At 41.4% G+C, this 23,581-nt stretch overlaps 1 protein-coding gene across 3 annotated transcripts; it reads right to left on the reverse strand.

Moving 5' to 3' along the window:
- On the reverse strand, nucleotides 1–17,022 carry TMEM218 (transmembrane protein 218). 3 transcript variants are annotated; one of them, XM_045555736.1, is made up of 5 exons: nucleotides 16,902–17,022; nucleotides 8,017–8,094; nucleotides 7,421–7,609; nucleotides 6,462–6,564; nucleotides 1–2,727 (listed from the first exon to the last, which is right to left on the reverse strand). In XM_045555736.1, the coding sequence occupies exons 3-5, from the start codon at nucleotides 7,528–7,530 to the stop codon at nucleotides 2,593–2,595; spliced, it is 348 nt and encodes a 115-aa protein (XP_045411692.1). In that variant the 5' UTR covers nucleotides 7,531–7,609; nucleotides 8,017–8,094; nucleotides 16,902–17,022; the 3' UTR covers nucleotides 1–2,592. The 3 variants fall into 3 exon arrangements, with proteins under 3 accessions (XP_045411692.1, XP_045411691.1, XP_045411690.1); XM_045555735.1 differs by having other exon boundaries at nucleotides 7,421–7,618; XM_045555734.1 differs by having other exon boundaries at nucleotides 7,421–8,094.
- Between the last annotated feature and the right edge of the window lie 6,559 nt (nucleotides 17,023–23,581).

Raw genomic sequence — 23,581 nt, forward strand, 5'->3', positions numbered from 1 at the left:
TATCAACAAAGAATGTCAGCTTTACTTCCATTTTTTAAGTGAAAAATTTAAAGAACTTATTGGGGTAGGGTAGTGTCCTGCTAATTTAGCTTTTGTCAGGAAGCTATGAAATACCTGTTTTCTTACATAGAAGCCTGGATTTACTCTCCCTCTCCGCCTTCTCAACAGTGGGGATCCACCAGGCTCTGCCACAGGACCCTCTCTAGGTAGGAAACTGCATAGTAGGGAACCTGCTCTAAGGCCACTGATCGCAGATTGGCTAATGGAACCCTAAGATGATTTCTGCCTGTATTTAAGGTATCACCACTGTGCCCTGTCTCCAAGAAGGCCATGAGCATAAGGGCTGCCACATCAGAAACCGACTGTAGGAGTCCCCCATGCTGAACTCCCAGTAAAATTCATTGTGTGCCCTTTCAGCCTTCCACTTCTTATCCCAACGCCACGGGGGTTGGACGTGACTGCTTTGAGTATGCAGGTAGAAAGTAATCACCACAGCTGGTAATTATAGACTCAGGATCTATAGAAGATAGGCCACACTAAAATACACTGTGCACAAAGTATATTTTTTGTATAAAGCCAGCCCTTACACAAGCCTGTCATGTATATCTGGCAAAGAAAACTATTAGATAGCAGTGGTGTTTGGGAAAGAATATCATTTCTAACCTTAACACATTTTTCTCCATCTTAAATAGTCATCCAAACCTCATAGCTATTATCCATTGATCTAATAGCTGGGTCCTTTTTTGGGGGGGGGGAAAGATGGAGTCATGGTCAGGAACCTATAATAGTTTTCCCAGAGTTGTTTTTTCAGCAAGTCTCTCAAAAGAAGGCAACATTTGATAGCCTGTGTTTATTAGGAGTCAAACTTCCACTTGGGCTGGCTCAGGATCTCTGTGCGGAGACTCACAGGCACCTGGGAGCTTCAATGCCAGTTGCATGACAGCATGAAACCCCCAGCTAGCCCCACTTCCCTCAACAATTCTGCCTTCTCCTTTCTCTCCTTCAGCCTGCTTGGAGGATGTTTCTTCTTTTCTGACCTGTGTGCCTCAGGCCAGATTAAGAAACTTTTTCCTTTGAAGCTTTCTGTATAAAGCTTTATCTGCAAAGGTTTTCCAAACTAAGATAAGGAGACAGTTCAAGTGTAGGGTTAATACATGTGGCCCTCATCAGCCCATGACTCAATGGTCATGTGTCCTCTCCTCCTATAATTTAGAGCTTAGTGCCCCCTGGGGTGACAGGACTGGGTACTTTCTCTACCTGACAACAGGATCCAGGAGAGAAAGAGAAGGAGCAGTGGCTTTAGCCTTCCTCCAGCTCTCAATCTGAGCTCCACAAAGCTTAGTGTGTTTTCTTTCCAGTCCGAGACAGGCCCTAGAGCCTGCCACACATAGGTTTGTTTGCACATTGGCTGTTATGTGAAGCTTGAGCAAGTCAGATGTCAGATAATCTCTTCAAGCCTCAATTTTTTTCTACTTTAAAGTGGGGATAATAGACTGTTATAAAAATTAAATAAACTTCAAAGGAATTAGGGTGCTACTGGCATATAGCATGTACTCAATCAATGTTCTTTTTCCAACTTGTTTTCTTGGTTCTTAATTTTAAGCCATAAGACCCTTTTGCAAATAGTTCTAGGAAGTCAGGATCAGACTTCAAAATGGAACCAGACCAAAACCCCTCCATTTAATGACAAATTTCACTTGGTTTGGGAGATCAAACAGATATAAAGTTACATCTAATGCTAAGAATATACCTTCCTCACTAGTTTTGGTGAAAGGGCTACAAAAATAAAAAGAGAGGATGACAACCCAAAATGAACTCTTATGATAATTAAATAAAGCACACAGAGACCACCAAATCATGGAACACAACCCAGAGACACCTGGCAAGACAAAACAACCAATATTTCCATACCTTTCCTCTAATCCCCTAGTAAACTTGAAATATAAAAATACTGGATTCAGAAAGCTGTGGCCAAGAGTTTGAAGTGAAATTTGGCCCTTTGGCTTTTATTTATTGCTGTATTAGAGCAGAGGAAAGTGACATCCATTGCCTTTACAAAGTTCTGTGGAATTGTATGCATAGAGTGGTCAGTAACCAATATCTGAGTAAGTCTTCCCAATTACCACATTAAAATCAACTTTTGAATTTGAGTGCCTTTGCTTTCCAAATGATTCCAACCTCATAACAAAGAATTTTACATATTATCAAAATGGACCAGGTTTTTTTATTGGACAGCAGAAGCCAAATGCTCCTTTTCCCAAAATCCACTTCCTAATGACTTGATTGAAAATCTATCTAAGCAGATCACTGCTACTATGCCCCTTTCAAAGGATGGAAATTCTGAGGTACAAGTACTAAGAAGATAGCAATATCTCTCATAGGCTGGTGAGCATCTATCCCCACAGGGACAATTTTGCAACCATGTTTCTGGAAGCCAGGACACAAGAGATTTGTCTTAGTGATGGATGAATATTCCTTTGATCTTAAGGCACAAGGGCTGTCAAAACAAGGCTCCGAATAGTGCCTTTCTGATCATCAATGCCATCACATCGAAGGAGAGGAGAGCAGGGTCTTGGTTTTCCCAGACAGTACTCAGTAGGACCGCAGTGGTTTGGCATAGATTGGCTGCAGGACATGATGAGTTAGAACCAAGAAGAGGCCTCCAAGGAAGATAGCACTGAGGAAAACCAGCAGGACATAGCGGCCAATGAAAAAGGCATCCACAATCTGGAGAAAGAAAACATCAAAATGAAATTACTACCACTTCAGCACCTTGGCTATGTTACACTGAAATCTGTCATGAACAGGCCAAGAGTTTATTCATATTTGTAACTTCCAGTAACATCCTGCCTTGAGTCTCCTCTGTGCATGGATAGGAAGGAATCTTTTTCTCAACTCCATGAGCAGGAGATATAAGGTAAAAAAAGGATTAATGAGGTATAGGGAACAAATGGCTCAATTTAGGAGGTTCATAAACCCTTGAAGTCCCTGATGAATTCTTTTATGTTCTGAAATCTGTTATCTGAAAGAGTTAATGAAAAGCTTCTGCTTGGTCCAAGAAAGGCTCATTTTTGTTGTTGTTAAAACACTTTTTATTATGAAGCATTTTAAACATACATACAAATATAATAGTATAATAAACCCTCATGCACCTTAGACCCACCCCCCGCCCCCCAAATCATCAACTCACTGCCAATTCAGGAGAGTTCATTTTCAAAATGAAAAGATAGCTCTTTAAAGCTTTCATCCTAACTTTCCAAGGGATAGGAACATAGCCATTTACCTGAGATACTAAAACACTAAGAGGATAGGTAACTTGCCCCACATCATACAGTTGGCTGCCTGGCCTTTCACTTGAGGCCCCGAAGCTGTTGGCCTTTGCTGGCTGACAAAAGTCTATGACCGATGTTGGCTCTATCCACTTGTCTACTGTCCATTTCCAGAGCTCCACTCTCCCCAGATTCAGATAGTGGTGCTTAAATGTGGGCAGGAAAAAGCAATTTAATTGACAGACCTAATGGAGCAGCAACACAAATCAGGTGACTGACTTGACTTCACAGAAGCTTTGAAAACCCAGTACTTATAAGAGAATCCAAAATACCTGAAAGGTGATTGTGGTAGACAGAATAATGGCCCACAGATGTCCACATCCTACCCAGAAATTGTGAATACGTTGATTATAAGGCAAAGGGGAATTAAGGCTGCAGATGGACTTAAGGTTGTTAATCATCTGACCTTAAAATAGAGATTAGCCTGGATTATCTAATCCAGGTAGGCCCAATGTAATCACAAAGGTCTTTAAAATTTGAATGGGGAGGCAGAAGGGAGGGTCAGAGAAAGAGATGGAGTTAATATCTTTAAGCCTCCATTTTGGGGCTTGGAAAAAGGATGGAAGCAGCCTCCATGAGTTGTCACATTGCTGGCTTTGAAAATGCAGGAAGGGGACCATGAACCAAGGAATACAGGCAGCCTCTAGAAGCTGGAAAAGGTAAGAAAATGGATTTTCTCCTAAAACCTCCAGAAGAATGCAGCTCTGCCAACCAAAGCTCTGCTTTGGGCCAGGCACGGTGGCTCACGCCTGTAATCCTAGCACTCTGGGAGGCCGAGGTGGGAGGATCGCTCGAGGTCAGGAGTTTGAGACCAGCCTGAGCAAGAGCAAGACCCCGTCTCTACTAAAAATATAGAAAGAAATTAACCAGACAACTAAAAATATATATAGAAAAAATTAGCTGGGCATGGTGGCGCATGCCTGTAGTCCCAGCTACTTGGGAGGCTGAGGCAGAAGCATTGCTTGAGCCCAAGAGTTTGAGGTTGCTGTGAGCTAGGCTGACGCCATGGCACTCTAGCCCGGGCAACAGAGCGAGACTCTGTCTCAAAAAAAAAACCAAAAAACAAACACAACAAAAAACAAAGCTCTGCTTTGATTTTAGCCCAGTGAGACTGATTTTGGACTTCTAATCTACAGAACTTTAAGATAATATATCTATGTTGTGAGCTACTACACTTGCAGTAATTTGTTACGGCAGCAATAGAAAACTAATACAGCAGTTAAACACACAGCACCTATCAAGTCCAAGTACTGGTGTGATCACTGAGATCCAAAGACACCAAGAAGAAAAAGGCTGCAGACACCCCAGCTGCTCCAGAGATTACCCCAACAGTCAACTTACAACAAAGGTCAGCTTGATAAAACAGCTTTAACATAACTTTGACCTTGGCTCCTGCACAGAACATGTCTCTCGCGGGCTACATGTTTGCTCGTTCAACACGTTTCACTTTTTAATTAGCCAATTAACAGGCCTTGGGTGCAGAAAGCCCAGGCCATGTATTATTGATACAGCATTGACACAGGCTGCTGCCGGGGCCAGCTCTCAAAACCTGAAAATGAGAACTCCAATTCTGCTGGCCATGCTGACAAACACATTTCGCCTAAGCCCCATCCTTCTCTCCTGGGTCTGGAACTCGTATGAAACAAAATGGAGGGGTTGATTAAAAACTGTGTTTGCTCTGTGCCCTTCTTCCAATATTCACATCTATAGCATCCAGAAACACAGCAGCCTACAGCACAATCCCCCCTTGAAAGGCAAGGAAACTGAGGCAGGAATTTACCCCTGGATCAGACACGTGGTACTTAGACCTTCAGAGTGGTTTCCAAATGCTGATAAAACCTGGCATCTATGGAAGTAATTCCTTAAATGTGTGTGGTAAGTATTATTTCCCTTGGAGTTTTCAAAACTATTTTCCTTCCTTTTGCCATGGTTAGTCCTAGATAGAATTATATGTCAATTTTAGTTCTATAATTTTATGTCCTTTTTTGTCTAGGGTCAAAATGGTAACCCATGAGCTCTCTGGAATGGCCTCTGATATTCTGTTAAGTCCCCAACAATGAAGATTTTGAAGACCGACCTCAGCTTGAATCCCTGCTATGCCTCTTGCAACATATGTATAACCTTGGGAAAGTTGCCTTAACCTCTTATAGTCTCAGTGTTCTTACCCATAAAATGGGGATAAAAATAATACCTACTTCATACCACATAGGGTTGTCCTGAGGTTTAAATGAGATAATGTAAGTAAGTAATGTGCTTAGGACAGGACCTGGCATGCAGCAATCCCTTAAAAAATGTTAGCTATTATGACTACTATTGATACTTAAAAAATTAAATTGATAATAGAGAAAAAAAAGCTGGGAGAAAGAGTAATGAGATAGAAGAGGTCAATCCCACAGTCAAGATCCTACAACTCTGAGATCAGCCATGCAGCAAGCCAGAGCCCTGAATCAGGACTATGAGAAAGATGATAAAAATCCACTTAAAAAGGAGGGTGCTGGCAGGCATGGACCCAGGAATGAGCACCAAAGGAGCTCCCTGAAGACTGTTAGGATTGAATTCATCTAGATCTACCAACTTTGGCTTTCCATAGAAATGTCCTCTTTCTTTCCTCACTGTTCTTCTCTATGGAAGTTATTCTCTCCACATCACAAAACAAGAAAGTGCACCACATGGAGTTGGCAAAGCATGTCATTCAGCACCCTGAGGGCACTGCATCAATTTTGGCCCAGGATCTGAGGTTCTGAGCCAAGGCTACCAGGAACGGGAACACTTCCATCTCAGGAGTAGGCCTATTCCTATTCCTATCTCATTTTCTCTTTTTCTGTCCCCATGGTATGGGGTGGCTTTTCAACACATTGTTGTTCAGCTTGATGCAAATTGGAGATGAGACAGAATCAGGCAAACAATTGCCTAGTGGGGGTGCAGGTGGAATTCAGGATAAGATTCTTTTCCTGAGTGAAGGGCAGGGAACTTAGAACTCTCTCTGAGCTTTCCCAACAGTTGTTTGAACCTGACAATTCTTTTAACACATCTCAGGCAACCTGATGACAGGGAATGAGGGCAGGACAGAGGTGTAGACCAAGAGAAACAAGAGTTCCAACTCAGGAGGCAAAATGAAAGCAATAGCTTTACCTTAACTTTGACCTCTGGGGCTGGGAATTCACTAGCTCGGGGGAAAAGCAACAGAACTGATGTGATGATCAGAGCACCGAGGAATACAAAAATGACAGAGAACCTGGGGTCAAAAAGACAGAGTATTAAAAGCACTGTTTGCAGTTTCTTCTCTAATCAGTTAGGCCTGAACTGGCTCTTCCTTGAGACCAATATTCTATGTTTCGGTCCCTTAACAATGCCCAGAGACCTGCTGTCCACAGCCCCTTCAGCCCACAGCTCTTCTTGCTAAGCAGGGACAAGCTGGTGTGTTTCCATTTACTCCTGGTAATTCCAAATTCCTAAGAAAGGGAATTTGTAGTTTTTGTTTTTACATGTGCACAAAGTCATAATCGAGAAAAACCAAAGCAGCTCCTCCCTAAACCCCCATTTCTGTTGTTCTTAGACCAGAATACTTTAGGAAATTCTGTAACTCTCTGCTTCAGACGGATACTCTCTCACCAGAGTGCAATTCTACAGAGTTTTCAGGGTCAGTTTATGGCCTAACCCTGTTCTGAAGTCAACGCCTGACATAGAGAGCCGGTCCAACTCACCAAATGCTTCTTTAGTTTCCCTGGATCTAGGTCTAAACTCTCAGGGACTAGACCAAGCATCTACCATAAATCTGAACAATTAAGAAACACACACATGTGCAACCCCAAGAAATTCAATAGGCAGCAAAAGCAGATTTTCTTGTCATCTCTTATGTTCCCCCATCTCTCCACAGTGAGAACTGAAAAAGACCACTTCCCTCTCCTCCCACCTCTGCTTCAGAGCATAAATAACACAGTTCGTACTTATGACAAGAGGTTAAAATGCAACTCATTCAAACTGCCAGCAATTACAAAAATGATCTCCTGAATTCTAAATGTTTAATGAGCATCAGCGATTTTAGCTCTAATTGCTTTTACCTAGGACTCCCAGCCGGAAGCAGGCCTTACCTAGCCATCCTGGAGGCTCTGGATAACAGCACACACAGCAGCAGCACCGACACCCAGAGCAGGGCTAGGATGAACACGCCTGCACCCACTCCGAGCACAGTGCCAGCCATCCTGGGCGGAGGCAGCAGCAGTCCTGCCACCCCGTGAGCTGCACGGTCAAGTGTCCTCAGCGCTCCCGCCGCTGCCTTCCTGCGCACGCTCCCAGGTTGTATGAAGGCGTTCAGACAAATACAGAAAGCCGGCACTCATTACAGGGAATTTTTTGATGATTGGCGTGTTAGGAGGATTACTCAGTACAGGCCATTAATTTCCAGAAATGTCCAGTCCCAGAGTCTCTTAATGGGAACTAGAAATTTAGAACCCAAAGCCTTTCTTTTTGACAGGGACTAAGAGGTTGCTTTCTGCTCTGAGTGTGTCATTTCAAATTTAGTACCTGAGTTCTAGTTTGAATTCTTCCCCCAGCCCATGGTAGAAAGCTGAGCTCTCCCTCGATACCAAGCCCTAACTAAGGACTGCCAGAAGGCTCCAGGGCCTGGGAGCTCCAGGGCCAAATGAGCAGCTCTCAGGTTAAATCCACGGTAGGAGCTTTGACTCACCAGGCAATCGATCACAGGACAGAAAGTTCCCACTCTGTTGTCGAGTTCTTACTCATAGGAGAAAGAAAACTCCCAGTCCTTAAAGAACAAGAACAGCCATCACTATTTTTGAACATTTACTATGTGCTAAGTTCTTTACAAACATATCTCATTTAATCACGGCAATAAGCTTCTGAGGGAAGTATTATTATATTCATGCTACAGAATGGGAGAGTGAGGTATAACTGCATGGGGTATGTATTAGTTGCCTAATCTATGGCTCATAACAACAGAAATTTATCCTCTCACAGTTTGAGAGCCAGAAGTCTAAAATCAAGGTGTCTGCAGGGCCACTTGCCCTCTAAGAGGATCCTTCCTTGCATCTTCCAGCTTCTGGTGGCTCCGGCCGTTCCTTGGCTTATGACATACAATTCCAAACTCTGCCTCCACCTTCCCCTGGCATTCTCCAGTGTCTCTGTCTTCTCCTTCTCTGTCTCCTATAAGGGTACTTGTCATTGGATTTAGGGTCCATCCAAATAATCTAGAACGATCTTATCTTGAGATCCTTAATTACATCTGCAAAGACCCTTTTGCCAAACAAGGTAAAGTTCACAGATCCCCGGGGTTAGGATGTAGACATACCTTTGGGGAGGGGCACCATTCAACCACTACGGTAAACACCAAACTATAGGACCTCCCCTGCTTCTCACTTTATGTATTAGAGATGTCTTAAGCAAATCAATTCCTCATTAGGATGCTGGTGTTCTTTACCCTGACGGTTTAAATACTACAAAAATATTATGAGAAGTTCTGTTATAAAGTTGTTACAAAGGAGACTCTAAGCATGAACAGCTAAAAAAGAAATTACACATACTCAATCAACATTTATGATGTGCCTGCCATGGAAAGAAAAAGCATTGTGCTACAAGCTGGGGATGACGAAGGTAAATAAGACATATCTCCCGACAGAGCTTAAGGTCTGTTGGAGAACACTGTCATGTAAACAACTATCCATATTCCATTCTGATTAGGAGTAAAAGCAAAGTGCAGTGGGAACTGCGCTAGTGAGAAGGGCTTCACCAAGGAGGTGCTTCACACAGGCACATTAGGAAAGAATCAGTGTGGCAAGACGACAGAGTAAGGGGGGAGGCAACAGATGAGACCTGGAGCCCGCCTGCCTCTCTAACCAGACTGGGGAGCAGGCTTCCCTCATTAGAGCTGCAGGGGCATCACCTTAGTAACTCTAACATGTCAAATGTTTACCTGTTTCTGGATCTTTGTATTTGTTGTTTCCACTGCCTGGAACTAACCTCCAACCCCAAACAAGCCGCCTACCATTTGCAGGGCTGGCTCTCCTCATCCCTGGATGAGATTTCGGCTTAAATGACACCTCCTCGGAGCGGTCTTCCCTGACTGCCCTCTCAAAAGTAACCCCCAAACAGTTACTCTCCATCACTTTATTTCCTTCAGAATATTTTTCACACATTGTAGTTAACATTTTACTTATTTGTTTACAAGTTTATTTTCTGTTTCTCCAACTAGAATAGTAAACTCTATGAGGGCAAAGACTTTACATCTTTCTCACCACAGTAACCCTAGTTCTTAGCACAGAGATTATGCACAACAAATATCTGTCGGATGAATAAATGGAGCAGTGCCAAAAAGTTCCCAAAAACCAAGTGAGGGAGTAATAGGATCATATCAAGTTTTAGAAAGATGACTGTAACTTCTGGTCCATATCTGAGCTAAGCCCAAAGGTCTATAGGGCTATTGACCCTAGATACAGACCTTCAGAGTGTTCCACTCCTAGAACTGAGAACAATGCATAAAACTGGGCCCTCAAAGGGCTGACCTGTTTTTGAAATAGGATCTCAAAGATCTGCTACTAAATTGAAAGAAAGCTGGCCAAGTGCCCCAGGCTACAGGTGAAAACAGCATAACTCAAGAGAAATCTGAATCCCAACTCTACGTCACATGCAAGTGTGAGATTCAAGTTGTACTACCAATGTGGTATGGGAATCCCAAGTAGAAAGACTGACATGAAGACTAGACTAAAAGTGAGAAACCCAGAAGATCCCAGCAGAGACAAAACCAAAACCTCTCTATGGGGATGACACCACAGGCTGGCACACAAGACTCCCTCAAGAGTGAGTGTATGGTGGGTGTGGTGGCTCATGCCTGTAATCCTAGCACTTTCGGAGACCAAGGTGGGAAGATTGCTCGAAGTTAGGAGTTCAAGACCAGCCTGGGCAACACAGCAAGACCCCATCTCTACAAAAAATGGTTTAAAATTAGCTAGGTGTGGTGGCGCGCAGCTGTAGTCCCAGCTACTCGGAAGGCTGAGGCAGGAGGATTGCTTGAGCCTAGGAGTTGGAGGTTGCAGCGAGCTACAATAGCTCCACTGCACTCCAGCCTGGGTGACAAAGTGAGACCCCATCTCTTAAAAAAAAAAAAAAAAAAAAGAGTGAGTGCAAAATAAAGATGTTTTCAGACATACAAAAAGTGAAATGGAGTTCACGTCTCACAGATCCTCAGTGAAAGAGCTACTCAGAGATGTACTTCAGCAAGAAGGAAAATTAGTCAAGAAAGGAGATGTGAGATGTAGAAGAATGGTGGAAAAAAATATTAGGAACTATTGACAGTAAAGATTTCTATAATAATAATGACCAATTTTCTGAAGGTTAAAAATAAGGAAGAACTAAAATATTACTCAACAGTTACATGGAAGATGGGAAAGGATAGTTCAAAGTTAAAGCATTCTACAATTATTATTTTGCTTGGAGGAGGTGAGAGTTAATGTGTATCTGTATGTTTTGTTAAGCTAAATATGCATGTTAAAAACATATGGGTAAACACCAAATAACAGAAATAGAATGAATAACTTCTATACTAGTAGAGTGAAACAAACACAGGAATAAAACAGAAGGCAGGGGTGTGGTGGTGGTGAGGTGGGTAGTGGAACAAAGAATAAGCAAGGAAAATAGAAAATACAAAATAAGATTGAAAAATAAACCCAAATAGAACAGTAACCATAGTAAATGCAAACAGATTATACTTGACTACTAAAAGAGATTCCCTTATCTAATTTTTTTCAAACTAGCTCTGTACCAAAGCTATACAGAAATCATAATGAAACAGAGGCGGAAAATGAAGAGATTGAAAAAAACAAACCAATCATAAAACAAAAACTGGGGAAGGAGGGAATGGGGAAATGTTCAATGAGTATAGAGTTTCAGTTCTGCAAGACAAAAAAGTTCTAAAGGTCTGTTTCACAACAGTGTGCATATACTTAACACTGCTGAATTGTACTGTTAGAAAGGGTTAAGATGGAAAATTTTATGTGAAGTGGGTTTTTTTTAACCACAATTGAAAAAAACAAGTGAAGCAAAATAAAAGTTGGTGAAGCAATATTAGTACCAAGCAAAACAGAAGTGAATCTTTGAAAAATATTAATAAGAACATTCACAAAAGGAATAATTTAACAAAAAGATACAACTTGAAGCAAAGATGAACCTAAGAACGAAACCTCCAAATATATAAAGCCAAAACTGACAGAAACACTACAATAAATGGACAAACCCACAAATTTAGTGGGAGGTTTTAATATACTTTTCTCAGAAACTAATAGATCAAACAGAAAAAATAAGAATAAACTCTTGACAAAAAGGATATCTGAATGGCCAATAAATATGTTAAAAAGTATTATATAATACTCAACTTCATTAGTCATCAGGAAATTGCAAATGAAAACTGCAATTTCTATATACCCACCAGAATGGCTAAAATGGAAATGACAGATAACACCAAGTGCTGTTGAACAAGATGTGGAGTAACTAGAACCCTCATATATTGATGGTGAAAGTATAAATTGTTAACACCTGCTTTGGAGACTATTAGCAGTATCTAATAAAGCTGAATATACATGTGCCCTACATCCAGCTCTTCTATTCCTAGGTGTATTTCCAACAGAAATGCACATATAAGTTCACCAAAAGACACATACAAGAAGTTAATTGCAGCCCCATTTGAAATTGCTAAAACCGCAAACAACCCAAATATCCACCAATAGGATGGATAAGTACAGCATTCTACATACAATCTATTCATTCATGCAATGGAATAGTATAAAGCAATGAGAATGAACAAACTACAACTATACCCAACAATGTGGATGAATTTCACAAATATTAAGCGAAAAAAGCTAGAGGCAAAAAAGTTCATACTGTATGATTTCATTTATATAATTTTCAAAAACAGGTCAAACTAACTTGGGGGGCTAGAAGTTAAGGCGTATGGTTACCTTGTGGAACAGTGACTGGAGGGGGCACGGAGGGGATTTTGGGGTGCTGATAAAATTCTGTTTCTTCATCTGAGTGTTGGTTACCTGACTTTGTTCATGTTGTTATATTGTATCTATCTATACACTTAGGATCTGTACACTTTCCTATATGTGTATTACACTTCACCAAAAAGTTTACTTTAAAGAGAGATATTAAAAGGCAGATCAGCTAAATGCAATATATGGACCCTGTCTGGGTTCTGATTCACAGCAATTGTAAAAACTTTTTATGAGATGATTGGGGAAATCTGAACAGTATCTGGATATTTGATGATATTATGGAATTACTGTTTATTTTTAAGTGAAAAAGTTTTTTAAAAATGTGATAGTATTATTTTATTGTTAAGAGATTTTTTTATGATATTCATATATACATACACATGTAACACGTTACAGATAACAGATGTTCTAGGAACTTCATGTTATCTGGGAAGGGTGAAAAAGGCTAACGTGAAACAAGACGAGTCATGAGCTAGTTGTTGAAGCCGGTTAACAAGTGTGTCGATGTTTGCTATCCTATTTTCTATACTTTTGAATATATTTGAAACTTTCATAACAAAAAGATGTGTATAAGTATGAATAAATATAACAAAAGATATATAAGATTTTTGTAGCTAAAATTATAAAACTTTATTCAAAGACTGTTTTTAAAGAAAAAGATCTGAATAGAGAAATAAAGCAGACCTAAATAGAGAAATAACTCATGTTCCCAGATGGGATGGTTCAATTAAAAGGTTTTAATTTTCCTTAATCTATAAATTCAATGCAATTTTAACCAAAGTCCAAAAACAATTTTTTTATGGAACTTGAAAACTGATCCTAAATTCATATGGAAGAGCAAAAACCCAAGAATAGCCAAAACAATTTTGAGAACTAGGATGGCAACTTGCCTTTCTTCTTACCAACTGCCGCAAGACACATTAAAAAACCAAAGTAATTAAAACAGTGTGATAGTGGCACAAAGACACATGGCCCGGTGGCATAAAATCGAGAACCGAGAAACAGATCCATGCATTTGTTAGAACTTCCTACAGGACAGAGTTGGCTTTGTGATTCAGTGGGTAAAGGATTTCATAGATGCTGTTGAGATGAATGATTATCCAGGAGGAAAATAATAACACTAGATCTCTATATCATATACAGAAACTGATTTTAAATGGAAAGTAATTCATAATGAAATAGCATATGTTTAAATATACAAATGTTCAGGCTGACTACGCTAGAATACATAATGAAGTACAGTAGTCAGATGCTCGCACCTAAACTTAGAATCACATGAACGCAAAAGCTACAAATGCAGACTATGCAGGTGTGTTGTACTGGCAACTCAAATACCACGAGCTGTGCTGCCTTCAGTTACGTGATTTTCTAGAGTGATGAACAACTCTTGTTAAAGTGCCAAACCACAAACAAGTATAATTTTCCTTTGATTTACATTAGAGTTGCATTCCTAAAAATTTTTACTATATTAAACTGTGCCAAAAAAATACATTATGTTTATACAAAAAATGGAGTTAGGCTCTAGGCTCAGATAATTATAAATGAATATCCTATGGGACACTCAAAAGTTGTACAGGATACAGGACAATCTTTTTATTGTGAGGACTGTCTCATGAATTACAGAACATCTAGCATCCCCGGCTCTGCTCTGTATACCCCAGTAGTTCCTCCAATCACAGCAATAATCAAATATGCCCTCACAAATTCAACACCCCCAAAGAGCAGTACCACCTACTTGGGGAACCACTGTTGTAGAAGAAGTCTTGCTTAGACATGTGCAAAGATGTTCATTGCGGCTTTGTTCATGAGAACAAAATATCAGAAAAAACCTAAATGTCCATCAATAAGGGAATGGATACACTATTATACACTCATAATGAACACTTAAAATGAATGAACTTGGTATATAAGTACTGATGTGAATATACTGGCAAAAACTAGCTGCAAAGTAAAACCTATAGTATAAACCTGTATTTTTAAAATTAACAAACCCTAAATAATAATATCTATTGTTTATGATGTATAATACACAGCAAAAGTATAAAAACATGGGCATGAATGATGCACACAAATTTCAGTAGAGTGTTTGCCTCTAGGGAGGGAGGAAGGAAGGAAGGAAAATGGAGCTGGGTATTAGAGCAAAAGGGATCTGAACCAAATCTGTGATATTTTATTTCTTTTTTTTTTTTTTTTTTTTTTGAGACAGAGTCTCACTTTGTTGCCCGGGCTAGAGTGAGTGCCGTGGCATCAGCCTAGCTCACAGCAACCTCAGACTCCTGGGCTTAAGCGATCCTACTGCCTCAGCCTCCCGAGTAGCTGGGACTACAGGCATGAGCCACCATGCCCGGCTAATTTTTTTTTTTTTTTTGTATATATATTTTTAGTTGCCCAGATAATTTCTTTCTATTTTTAGTAGAGACGGGGTCTCGCTCTTGCTCAGGCTGGTCTCGAACTCCTGACCTTGAGCGATCCACCCGCCTCGGCCTCCCAGAGCTAGGATTACAGGCGTGAGCCACCGCGCCCGGCCTTTTATTTCTTTAAAGTACAAAACTTTTTTTTTGAGGCAGTCTTACTTAATCACCCTGGGTAGAGTGGGAAAAAAAAAAAAAAAAAAACTAAAGCAGATTTGCCAAAATATTAATATTAATTAATCTGGTTTGTGGCGCATAGGTATTTGTTACACTATCCAATGTAACAATTTCTATTTTTTAAATTTTTGTGATAATTCTTAATTGTTAAAAAGGTAATAGGTGGCAGGGTGCATATGAATTGGGATCAGTGACCAATTAGAAGACTACTGCAATTCTCCAGATAAGAGATGATAAGGGTCTGAACTTCAGTCTTAGCTCTAGAAACGCAAAGGAGTCAAAGCAGAAGGTGTTAGAAATGACTCAGGTTTCTGGCTTGGTTGATTGAGCTGATAGTACTACCTGTAAGAAAACAACTATTTAATTTGTGCTGTTTTGGATATTACACAAATAACCTGTTAGACTCCAGCCAGCTCTAATACCTATTAATAGAAAACAGGGCAATTGGTAGTTGAAGTTGGTATCATTAGAAACATTGCCCTTCGATCCGCCATGGAAGCTTAAAAGTTCATGAGACATTGGGTTCCATATATGGTATTGCTTTAAAGTAATGAGATAAATATCCCCAAGCTCTTCTAAAAATGGGGTTCATCACTTTATAAACAAACTATACATTTTCTTACTAACCATGGAAAGGAAGGTCTGGGTGTAGCATAGAGTGCTGTTGTAGGGCAGGAGTGAACAGTCATTTTATCTTGTGATTTCAATGTAAGAATAATACTTGTGATTATTTCCTACGTTGGAATAGCTAAGTAATTGAGTTAAATATAAAAAATAAAAACAACAGTGTTGTATTTACTGTTCACACTTTCTGCAAACCTTCTTTGAGAATTGATGGATTACCCAACCTGAATTCAAGAGTGAAGTCCATTTACTTAGTACCTGTGGCATTTAGAGCAGTTAGACTGGAGTTGGAAAAAATAAACTTGAACACTGTTTAGTTGCTGGCAACAAGAGCAGTCCTACAGGGCCAATTTTTTTCCCTCTGTGCTTAATGCTGTAAGGTCTTTCTTTGGAAAGTTTGTGCAAAACATTTTTGACGTATATGTACGGTTGGTTCTACATACCGTTTCACCCAGCTCTCACAGAAAAATTGTGTGGATTCAGAGGTGGGTAATGTGGCCTAAGTGCTGCTGCTGGTGGGAGATACCTCCCCTATACCCCAATCTTCACACTGACTCAAGCCTTGAAAGCAATAGACAACAGTGGGTTACAGGAGTGAATTGCTCTTCTGGAGGAATCTTTTCCACTTCCCTTTACAGCTGTTTCAAACCTTCAAAATAATCGGGGGGACTTTCATTCACACGTTTACGTTTCTACTTTAAACACTTCATTGAATGTTAAAATATTAGGATAATACCTCTACCTTTGTAATCAAGTAAAATGCAAGTCTGGGGAAAATCAGTTGCCGAGATAGCTAATGGCATCCACTCTTAACGCGCTGCTAGAAAGGGGGGACCAACGATTCCAGACCCCGTCCTCACACCCTCTCCCCGGGCGGTGTTGGCGCCGCCGCGTTTCGGCCGAGCTGCTGACTGCAGCCCGCAGCGGCCCCCCGCGCCGCAGCCTGGGGACGCCGTAACCAGCCCTGCGGCGGACTCAACCTGGCGACAGGAAAACACTGCCCCCGCGTCTTATCTTCAGAATGTTCACCGGCGACCTCCCAGTGATGGGAAAGGGATTAAGGTTTTGGTCATAAGGTACTTGAATCAGGCGCTGAGATTTTACTTTCCCAAGAGCATGAGACATAAAACGGCCCTTCCTTCTCTGCCCCTAATTATTATTTATTGGCCGCCAGGCCTTGGGTCCAGGTTGGCGGTACGGGTGGTCTGTGAGGTCCCCGCACCGCCATTGGCCCACGCCTTCTTCCGACCACCTCAGTCCGAGCCTCACACCCTTCTCCCTTCTCCGCAGCCGCCTCGCTTTCCTCACCTCCGCCCCCCACACCTCGCTCCCTCTCTTCCCCGGCCCCTACTCACATCTCTCAGTCCGACTTGCTCCGGCCCACAGGGCCTTAGGTCTACTTGGGGCGAATCACAAGTGGGCTTTCATTCAGGTGATTTCGGATTCGCTAATCAGCGCCACTCTTTCAACACCCACCTTCCCCCTCATTAGTTTACGACTCCAGCGGCTCCGGGCAGCGCCGAACGCGGTGGGTGGGCACGTCGCCCTCCGTTAAGCCATCCGATTGGTAGTTCCTGTCGGCCCCAAGTCTGGGCTCAAGTTCGATTGGATAGCAGAAGACACGGCTCCCGCCAGCCCCACCCCACTGTCAATCACACCATCCCCCTTCGTAACTCACTGGACTATTGGTCAGTCTAGTCTGAGGGCGGGTTGTTGGGCGGAAGAGAGCGGCTTCTCCCGGCCTCGCTTGCTGTCACCATGGAGATTGCACACGTCGGCTCGCTAAGCCGCTGGGCCGGGCAGCCCCCATTTCGAAGGCTGGAGATCTGTACAGCAGTCCAGATATTACTGCTTGTTTAGGGGTCTGATGAACTTCTCTCCGACCCACTAGCTCGGGTGGGGCGTAGGATTTGGGGGACAAGTCAGCTCAGGCCCAGTCATCAAAGGTCCCTAATAACCCTTCTGGAAGGAACTGAGTCCGAAGCACCAGTTTTAATAACATCACATTTCAATTATCCTTATCTCGCCTTATATTATTTGGTATTATTCTTCCGCTGTCCTTAGGAAGTAGATAAGCAAGGATCATTCTACCCATGGGACATACTGAAACAAAATTTGGAAACATGAAGCAAACTATTCAATCCTGGAACACTGAATCTCTGATTTAGGTAATTCAGCTCCTGAATCATATATGATATATGATTTATGAACCAAGTAGAAGAAGATGGCTGAATTTCATTGACCATACATCTCAAATTTATTCTACTTTCAAGGCTTCATTTGCAGTCACATAAACTAACCAACGATTTCTTATGTGTTTGGCAACTTAACCTTATTTGGCCTAGTGAGGAGCTCTGTGGTTATAAAGCCATTATTTTGATTAATTCATTTCATTGGAATTGAGTGTTAACTGCAGTTACGCACTGTGAGGATATACAAGAGATGCAGTGTGACTCCTGTCTTAATAGCCTGCAGTTTTGTAATGTTAGATCAACAACACATGAAACAAATAGGAGACATTTTACAGCAAGATATAATAATGATCAAACCTAATTTATAGTTAATTGCTCCAAATGATAATAATACTTCATATTTGCAAAGCATTTTGTAGTTATCACTTCTTCACTTGTATTATTTAGAGTATATTTTGTTTTGGCTGGAGTTAATGTGGATGTCTTCATGGTAAAGCTAGAACTAATGTTGGGTCCTAGCATCTGGGTAGGAACAGGAAAAGTAGAACAGAGATGGAAGGGAATATGGGAGAGAAAATTGTTCGAACACAGAGGCTGAGACAAAAATAAGCACTGAATAGAGAAGAGTAAAATGGAAACAAATAATGGAAAATGATGTTGTGTAGACCAACTGGTCAGAACTGGTTCTGAGCTCTTAATGTTTTTGGGGGGAAAGTGGTCAAAAGTTTGAGATTGAGAAAGTTAACCTCCTTATTTACGCTTCTAATGATCAAACTGGCTTTAGTTAAATTATAAATTAAGAATGATCACAAATGAGGAAGCACTCCAAAGTTCTACATCTTCCTGAATGGTTGTAGCATTATTAGATTTTCTTGTCTCTTAAGAAGGAACCCTCCTCCCAAGCACCCCCCATCCCCCCATCTTACCCCCCAACTGGGAGGGTGTATTAGTTTTCTGACTAAATATCATACTCTCTCAATGAAACTGAGAGAAGTGCTGTCACCATAGTACTTTATCTTTTGCTGTCTCTCAATCAAACTTATGTCCCCCATTCTAGAGGGATTGATTACTTGACTATACAATCTTTCTCTTTTTAAAATTTGTCTTTTGTACGCCAAGTTTTATATAGTACCACTCTACATTGCTCCACATCTCTGCTGTATATGTATCCCTCATACTGTACTTGTAGAATGCACATAGGTGCCTATATACATATCTAATTTTCTTCTCTCCTAAAATAAAAAAAGTCAAAGCAACAACAACAACAAAATCCCAATGTTCATTTCCTCCTTCTCAAATGTGTAAAATTATTTGTTATGCTGCCCAGTAGAGGTAGGGCAGTAAAAAGAGGTCATTCAGGTTACAGAGTGCATGGGATGATTTCAAGAGAAGATGTAAAGTTTTCTTGCTTATTTTATATTTATCAAAACTTATTCTGCAAGAGAGTCCTGAATTTTTTTGTACACACTTTCTCATATGTGATTATTTAGCATTTCTGCTGGTCTGAAAATGTATCAAAAACTGAAGTAAGTGTTGAGTTGTTAACTGAGGCTGAAAAGCCACTATATCTGCTAATTCTCAATTTTGCTAACTGAGAAACTGAATAAACAAAAATTCCCCCCCAGTACTATTGTCAGTGGTTGAAGCTAAGTTACTGATCTTCTAAGGCCACCCAGAATTACCACCATGATTTTCTAGGTCACAATATTTACCTAATGTCATAAACCAGAGGTCAGCAAACTATGGCCCATGGGCCTAATTTTAGCTTGTACCACCTATAAGCTAAGAATGAGTTCACATTTTTAAATGGTTGGAAAAGCTCAAAAGAAGAAAAACACTTAGTGACATATGAAAATTATACGAAATTCAAATATTAGTGTCTGTAAGCAAAGTTTTACTGGAACAAAGGCACGCTCATTTGTTTATATGTTGTCTATGGCTCCTTTTGCTTTACAACAGCAAAGTTGAGTAGTCGCCACAGAGACTGTGTGGCCCATAGCCTAAAATATTACTATTGGGCCCTTTAAGAAAAAGTTTTTATTCTTACTATCTTAGAGATCTCTAATAAATCAGGTCTGATGAATTGTTAGAACTGAAACTGACTTTGGAAATCATGTAGTATTAATTTAAAATCTTACATCGATAGAGATAAATTACCCCTTGCCTAAAATCACATAGTCCATGGAAAGAGGTAGTTCTAGAACCCTGGTTCTATTGGTCCAAGGCTTTTTCGTCCATGCTGTGTCTTTCCTCACGTAGAGCTTGTCTTATTTAGGATGAGATAGGTATTATATAGGCCAGAGGCAAGGAGAATTCATCAAAAATTTTTCAAATTTTGATCTCATGTCTCATTCACACAAATACAGTGCAATATGCATCAATTTATGAATACTTTGACTTTCATTATTTTTTTCTGCTAATTTGAGTTGCCTTCTGTTTTCCATTTTTCTTACTTCTCAAAAAGTGTGGGGCATGGTGGTTCATCCTTATAATCCTAGAGCTTTGGAAGACTGAGGTGGGAAGATAGTTAGAGATCAGCCTGGGCAACATAGCAAGACCCTGTCTCTACAAAAAAATAAAAAATAAAAAGTGTATAGCCATCATGAAAAACTTTCTCACTCTTATGTTCATTCTCTCTTTTTAAAAATTTCTCCTTTTTCTCCTTTGACAAAGGAATTTGGAGGTGACTGAGTTTCTATACTAACCCAAGGTTCTTAAGGGAGGTACAGATGATCAGAAAAGCAGAGGACACTCAGTTTTTACTGGAGTCTATGGTTGGGCTGAATGTGTGGAGAGGAGAGGGAATGCTCACAGACCCACTGAAATTGTAAGGTTTAGTGTGTCTCAGCATAGGTGGGCTTTTCTGAGGGGAGTATCCATAGCTTTCATAAAACTTGTAAAAGAGTCCATGACCACAAGAAGATTTGGGATTATAGATGTAAAAGAAGATATGTTTGGGGGAGAAATCTGCTCAGGTGTGTGATGGTGGAGACCAGTCTAGGTTCCCAGGACTGTCAGACCTCAGCTAATCTGAGGGGAGAGCTCTCTGCCCACTTACATCAGCCCACCCAGATCTCATTTTCTCTGCCCTTCATAGAGGTGGTAAGAATGCATCAGAGTCACAGAACAGTTGAACTCAGATGGTGATGAAAACCCAGTATAATTCTTTTCCAAAGAACTTTCTGATTAACAGAAGCTGCAGAGGAACTAATTTTATGAAAATAGCAAATGGGATTGTTTCAGTTGGAGCAAGCCAGGAGAGCTGGTGCCGATGCCAAGCAGGGAGATGCAAATGATCCCATTGTGTGGAGCTGATGGCTCCAATCCTGCCACTTATTTATTAAATGTCTTTCCGGTGTAAATTATTAAGCCTAGATTTGGGGAGATGTGGGAGCTGACAGAATAAGACAATAGAACGGAAAACAAACCTGGACAGCTTCCTTCAGTGTTAGTGCAGTATTGTGTTTTCTGAAAAGCCTTTGCTCCCCTCTGGTGTTGGAGAAGGGGGAGGATTCTGTCTTCAGTGAGGCTCAGGGATGGATGAGACAAGCAGCATGCTTTTGATTTCTGAAATATTTGCCAGTTCTTACAAATCAGAATGGTTTTCCGAGAAAATTCAACCTGTTGGCTCAACAACAAGGTGCCAGATATTTTGTGTATTTTCTGAAAGGGCTGTTTTGCCCAGACAAGGAGAAGGTTGGTTTGCCTTAACATTATGAAGCGCCAAATTAAATGTTTTAGGGGACTCAGCTGCCAGATGATTGGGTTCACTTGGCTTATTGGATGACTGGGAAGGTCTAGCACACTGGAAAGGAGTTCTAGTCTAACTCTCAAGCCAAAGAATAAGAATACGTTGATGGACAGAGAGGGAGTTGAGCTCTGATTATGCTCAGCATCATTTGAAAAGCTGGAGTTCTGATAACTGGGGGAGTAGCTGCTTTATGTGAGTCATGGGTTCAACTTTTAGCCCTCTACTTTTCTACAGCATCAGTGGAGGGCAGGAGGCTGTGCCTCTTAGCCAGGCACCAGGCAAGTAATAGTATGTGCCTGGGTATGGATACCTAAAAGTAGGGCCATTCATTCATCATTTGTCCATTCATTTGACAAGTATTTAGTGAGTATTACTCTGCTTGCATTGTTCTGCAAAGTGGGGATAAAGAAGAAACAGTGCAGCCCATGGTCAGAAGGGGGCCTGATTCTCATAACATCTTAGTCCTTAACTAGATTTTGGTGATTCCTCCCCAGTGTGTGGAGTGAGAAGGCTCATTTTACTTCTTTCATCTACAGGGTGCGTGGGATTTCTTTGTTATTTGTAAGATGGCATCCTCTCCTGGAGCGTGCCAAGGATGATGATAAGCTGGGGTTTAATGTCTCTTTGTTCTCCCATAGATTAGGAGGAGGCTATCAAGCCATCAAACAGCAAGAGAGAGATTCTGTCCCCATCAGCCCTGCCCAGCCGCTGGGTTTGTGATCTGGGCATCCTTTCTGGGGAGCTGATATCAACTGGCTGGCCGGAGGAGGATTCTGTGGGTTCTGATTTCCTCAGCTCTTGTGAAGGAGGAGAGGACCAAAGCCTGAGAGGCAAAATGCCAGGCGACAGCTAGGAGGATATATATGGCAAGCTCAGCTGGAGCCCATACAGGAACATTTGGTGGTGGGGGTTAGGAAACTTGCAGTACTTTGTGGGAAAGAGTGAGAGTATTAGAAGAACCGTGGGGTTTCTGCATCGGCAGATGTCTTGAGGCACTCTTACAGCCTGTGGCGAGGCTGAGCCCACACTTGCTTACGAGGTTTGAAGTTCACTGTGCAGCTGGAAAATGCTCCCGCTCAGCTGGGGGCCCACCAATGCCCTCTTCTGTCTGTTCGGTCAGGGTGTTTCAGAACAGGGGCAAGCTGAAGCTGTGAGGAGTGTAGCCACCGTTCCCGAGCTCTGAGTGAGAGGAGACAGCCAGACTCAGACTGAGGGATTTTAAAATATGGGGACAAATCTTCTTTGAGCTCTCAGCTGGTCAAATTGAAAAGCCTTTTACAGATTGGTGCTGTGTTCTGGGACTGAAAGACCAAATACTTAGAATGGAGATCTAAGAGCTAAATCAGGATTACCGATATAATTTTCTCAGAAGCTCACAAATACCTAGGGGTGGCCCAGTTCGAGAGTGCAGTCTCACAAATATTCCCACTTCTCCATAAGGAGGAGAAGAAGTCTTGAAGATTTCAGTTCTGGAACTTTCTGCCCCAGACCCCTGTTTTGCTAACCTTTGGGGCACCATGCCAAACTATTCTCCACAGAAACTATTAACATTATGAGTTTGCTACACACACTCAGAGGCCCTGAAGGCAGTAGATGTGATTTAAATTAATCTAATAAATACATGATGAAAAATAGAATCACTTTGATTGCTTAGCGAATGCGTTCTCCAGGTTGAGACGGTTAGGGGGAGTCAGTGAGTGTGTAAGTAGGGGACAGGGAGAAGAAAGGAGGGGAGCGACAAAGGTCAGGGAGCTTGAGAAATGAAGAGAATGGAGCCAAATTCCCTAAAGAAAAAGGAAGCCCGGTGTGAGGTCCTCCAGGTGGTACTTGGCTGAGAGGGACGGCCATGCCTTGAGTTGGTCTAGATTCCCAAACCTGTTTCTGAAGACGATGGCCCACGAGGTAGACTCCAGATTCTGCCTGATCCCTTGGTCATGTTTTGACCTCAGGAATAAAGGCCTGATGCAATTCACTTCAAAACCTGAGCATTCTGCCGCCCATCAGGCAGTGTCCTGGAAATGGGAGAGTGGGAGATACGACACAGCCCCTTTCTGCACATTGTTCACATTCCCCACGGGAGATGGCAAGAAAA

This window comes from Lemur catta, chromosome 7 (assembly GCF_020740605.2).
Source record: "Lemur catta isolate mLemCat1 chromosome 7, mLemCat1.pri, whole genome shotgun sequence".
NCBI classification, from domain to species: Eukaryota; Metazoa; Chordata; class Mammalia; order Primates; family Lemuridae; genus Lemur; species Lemur catta.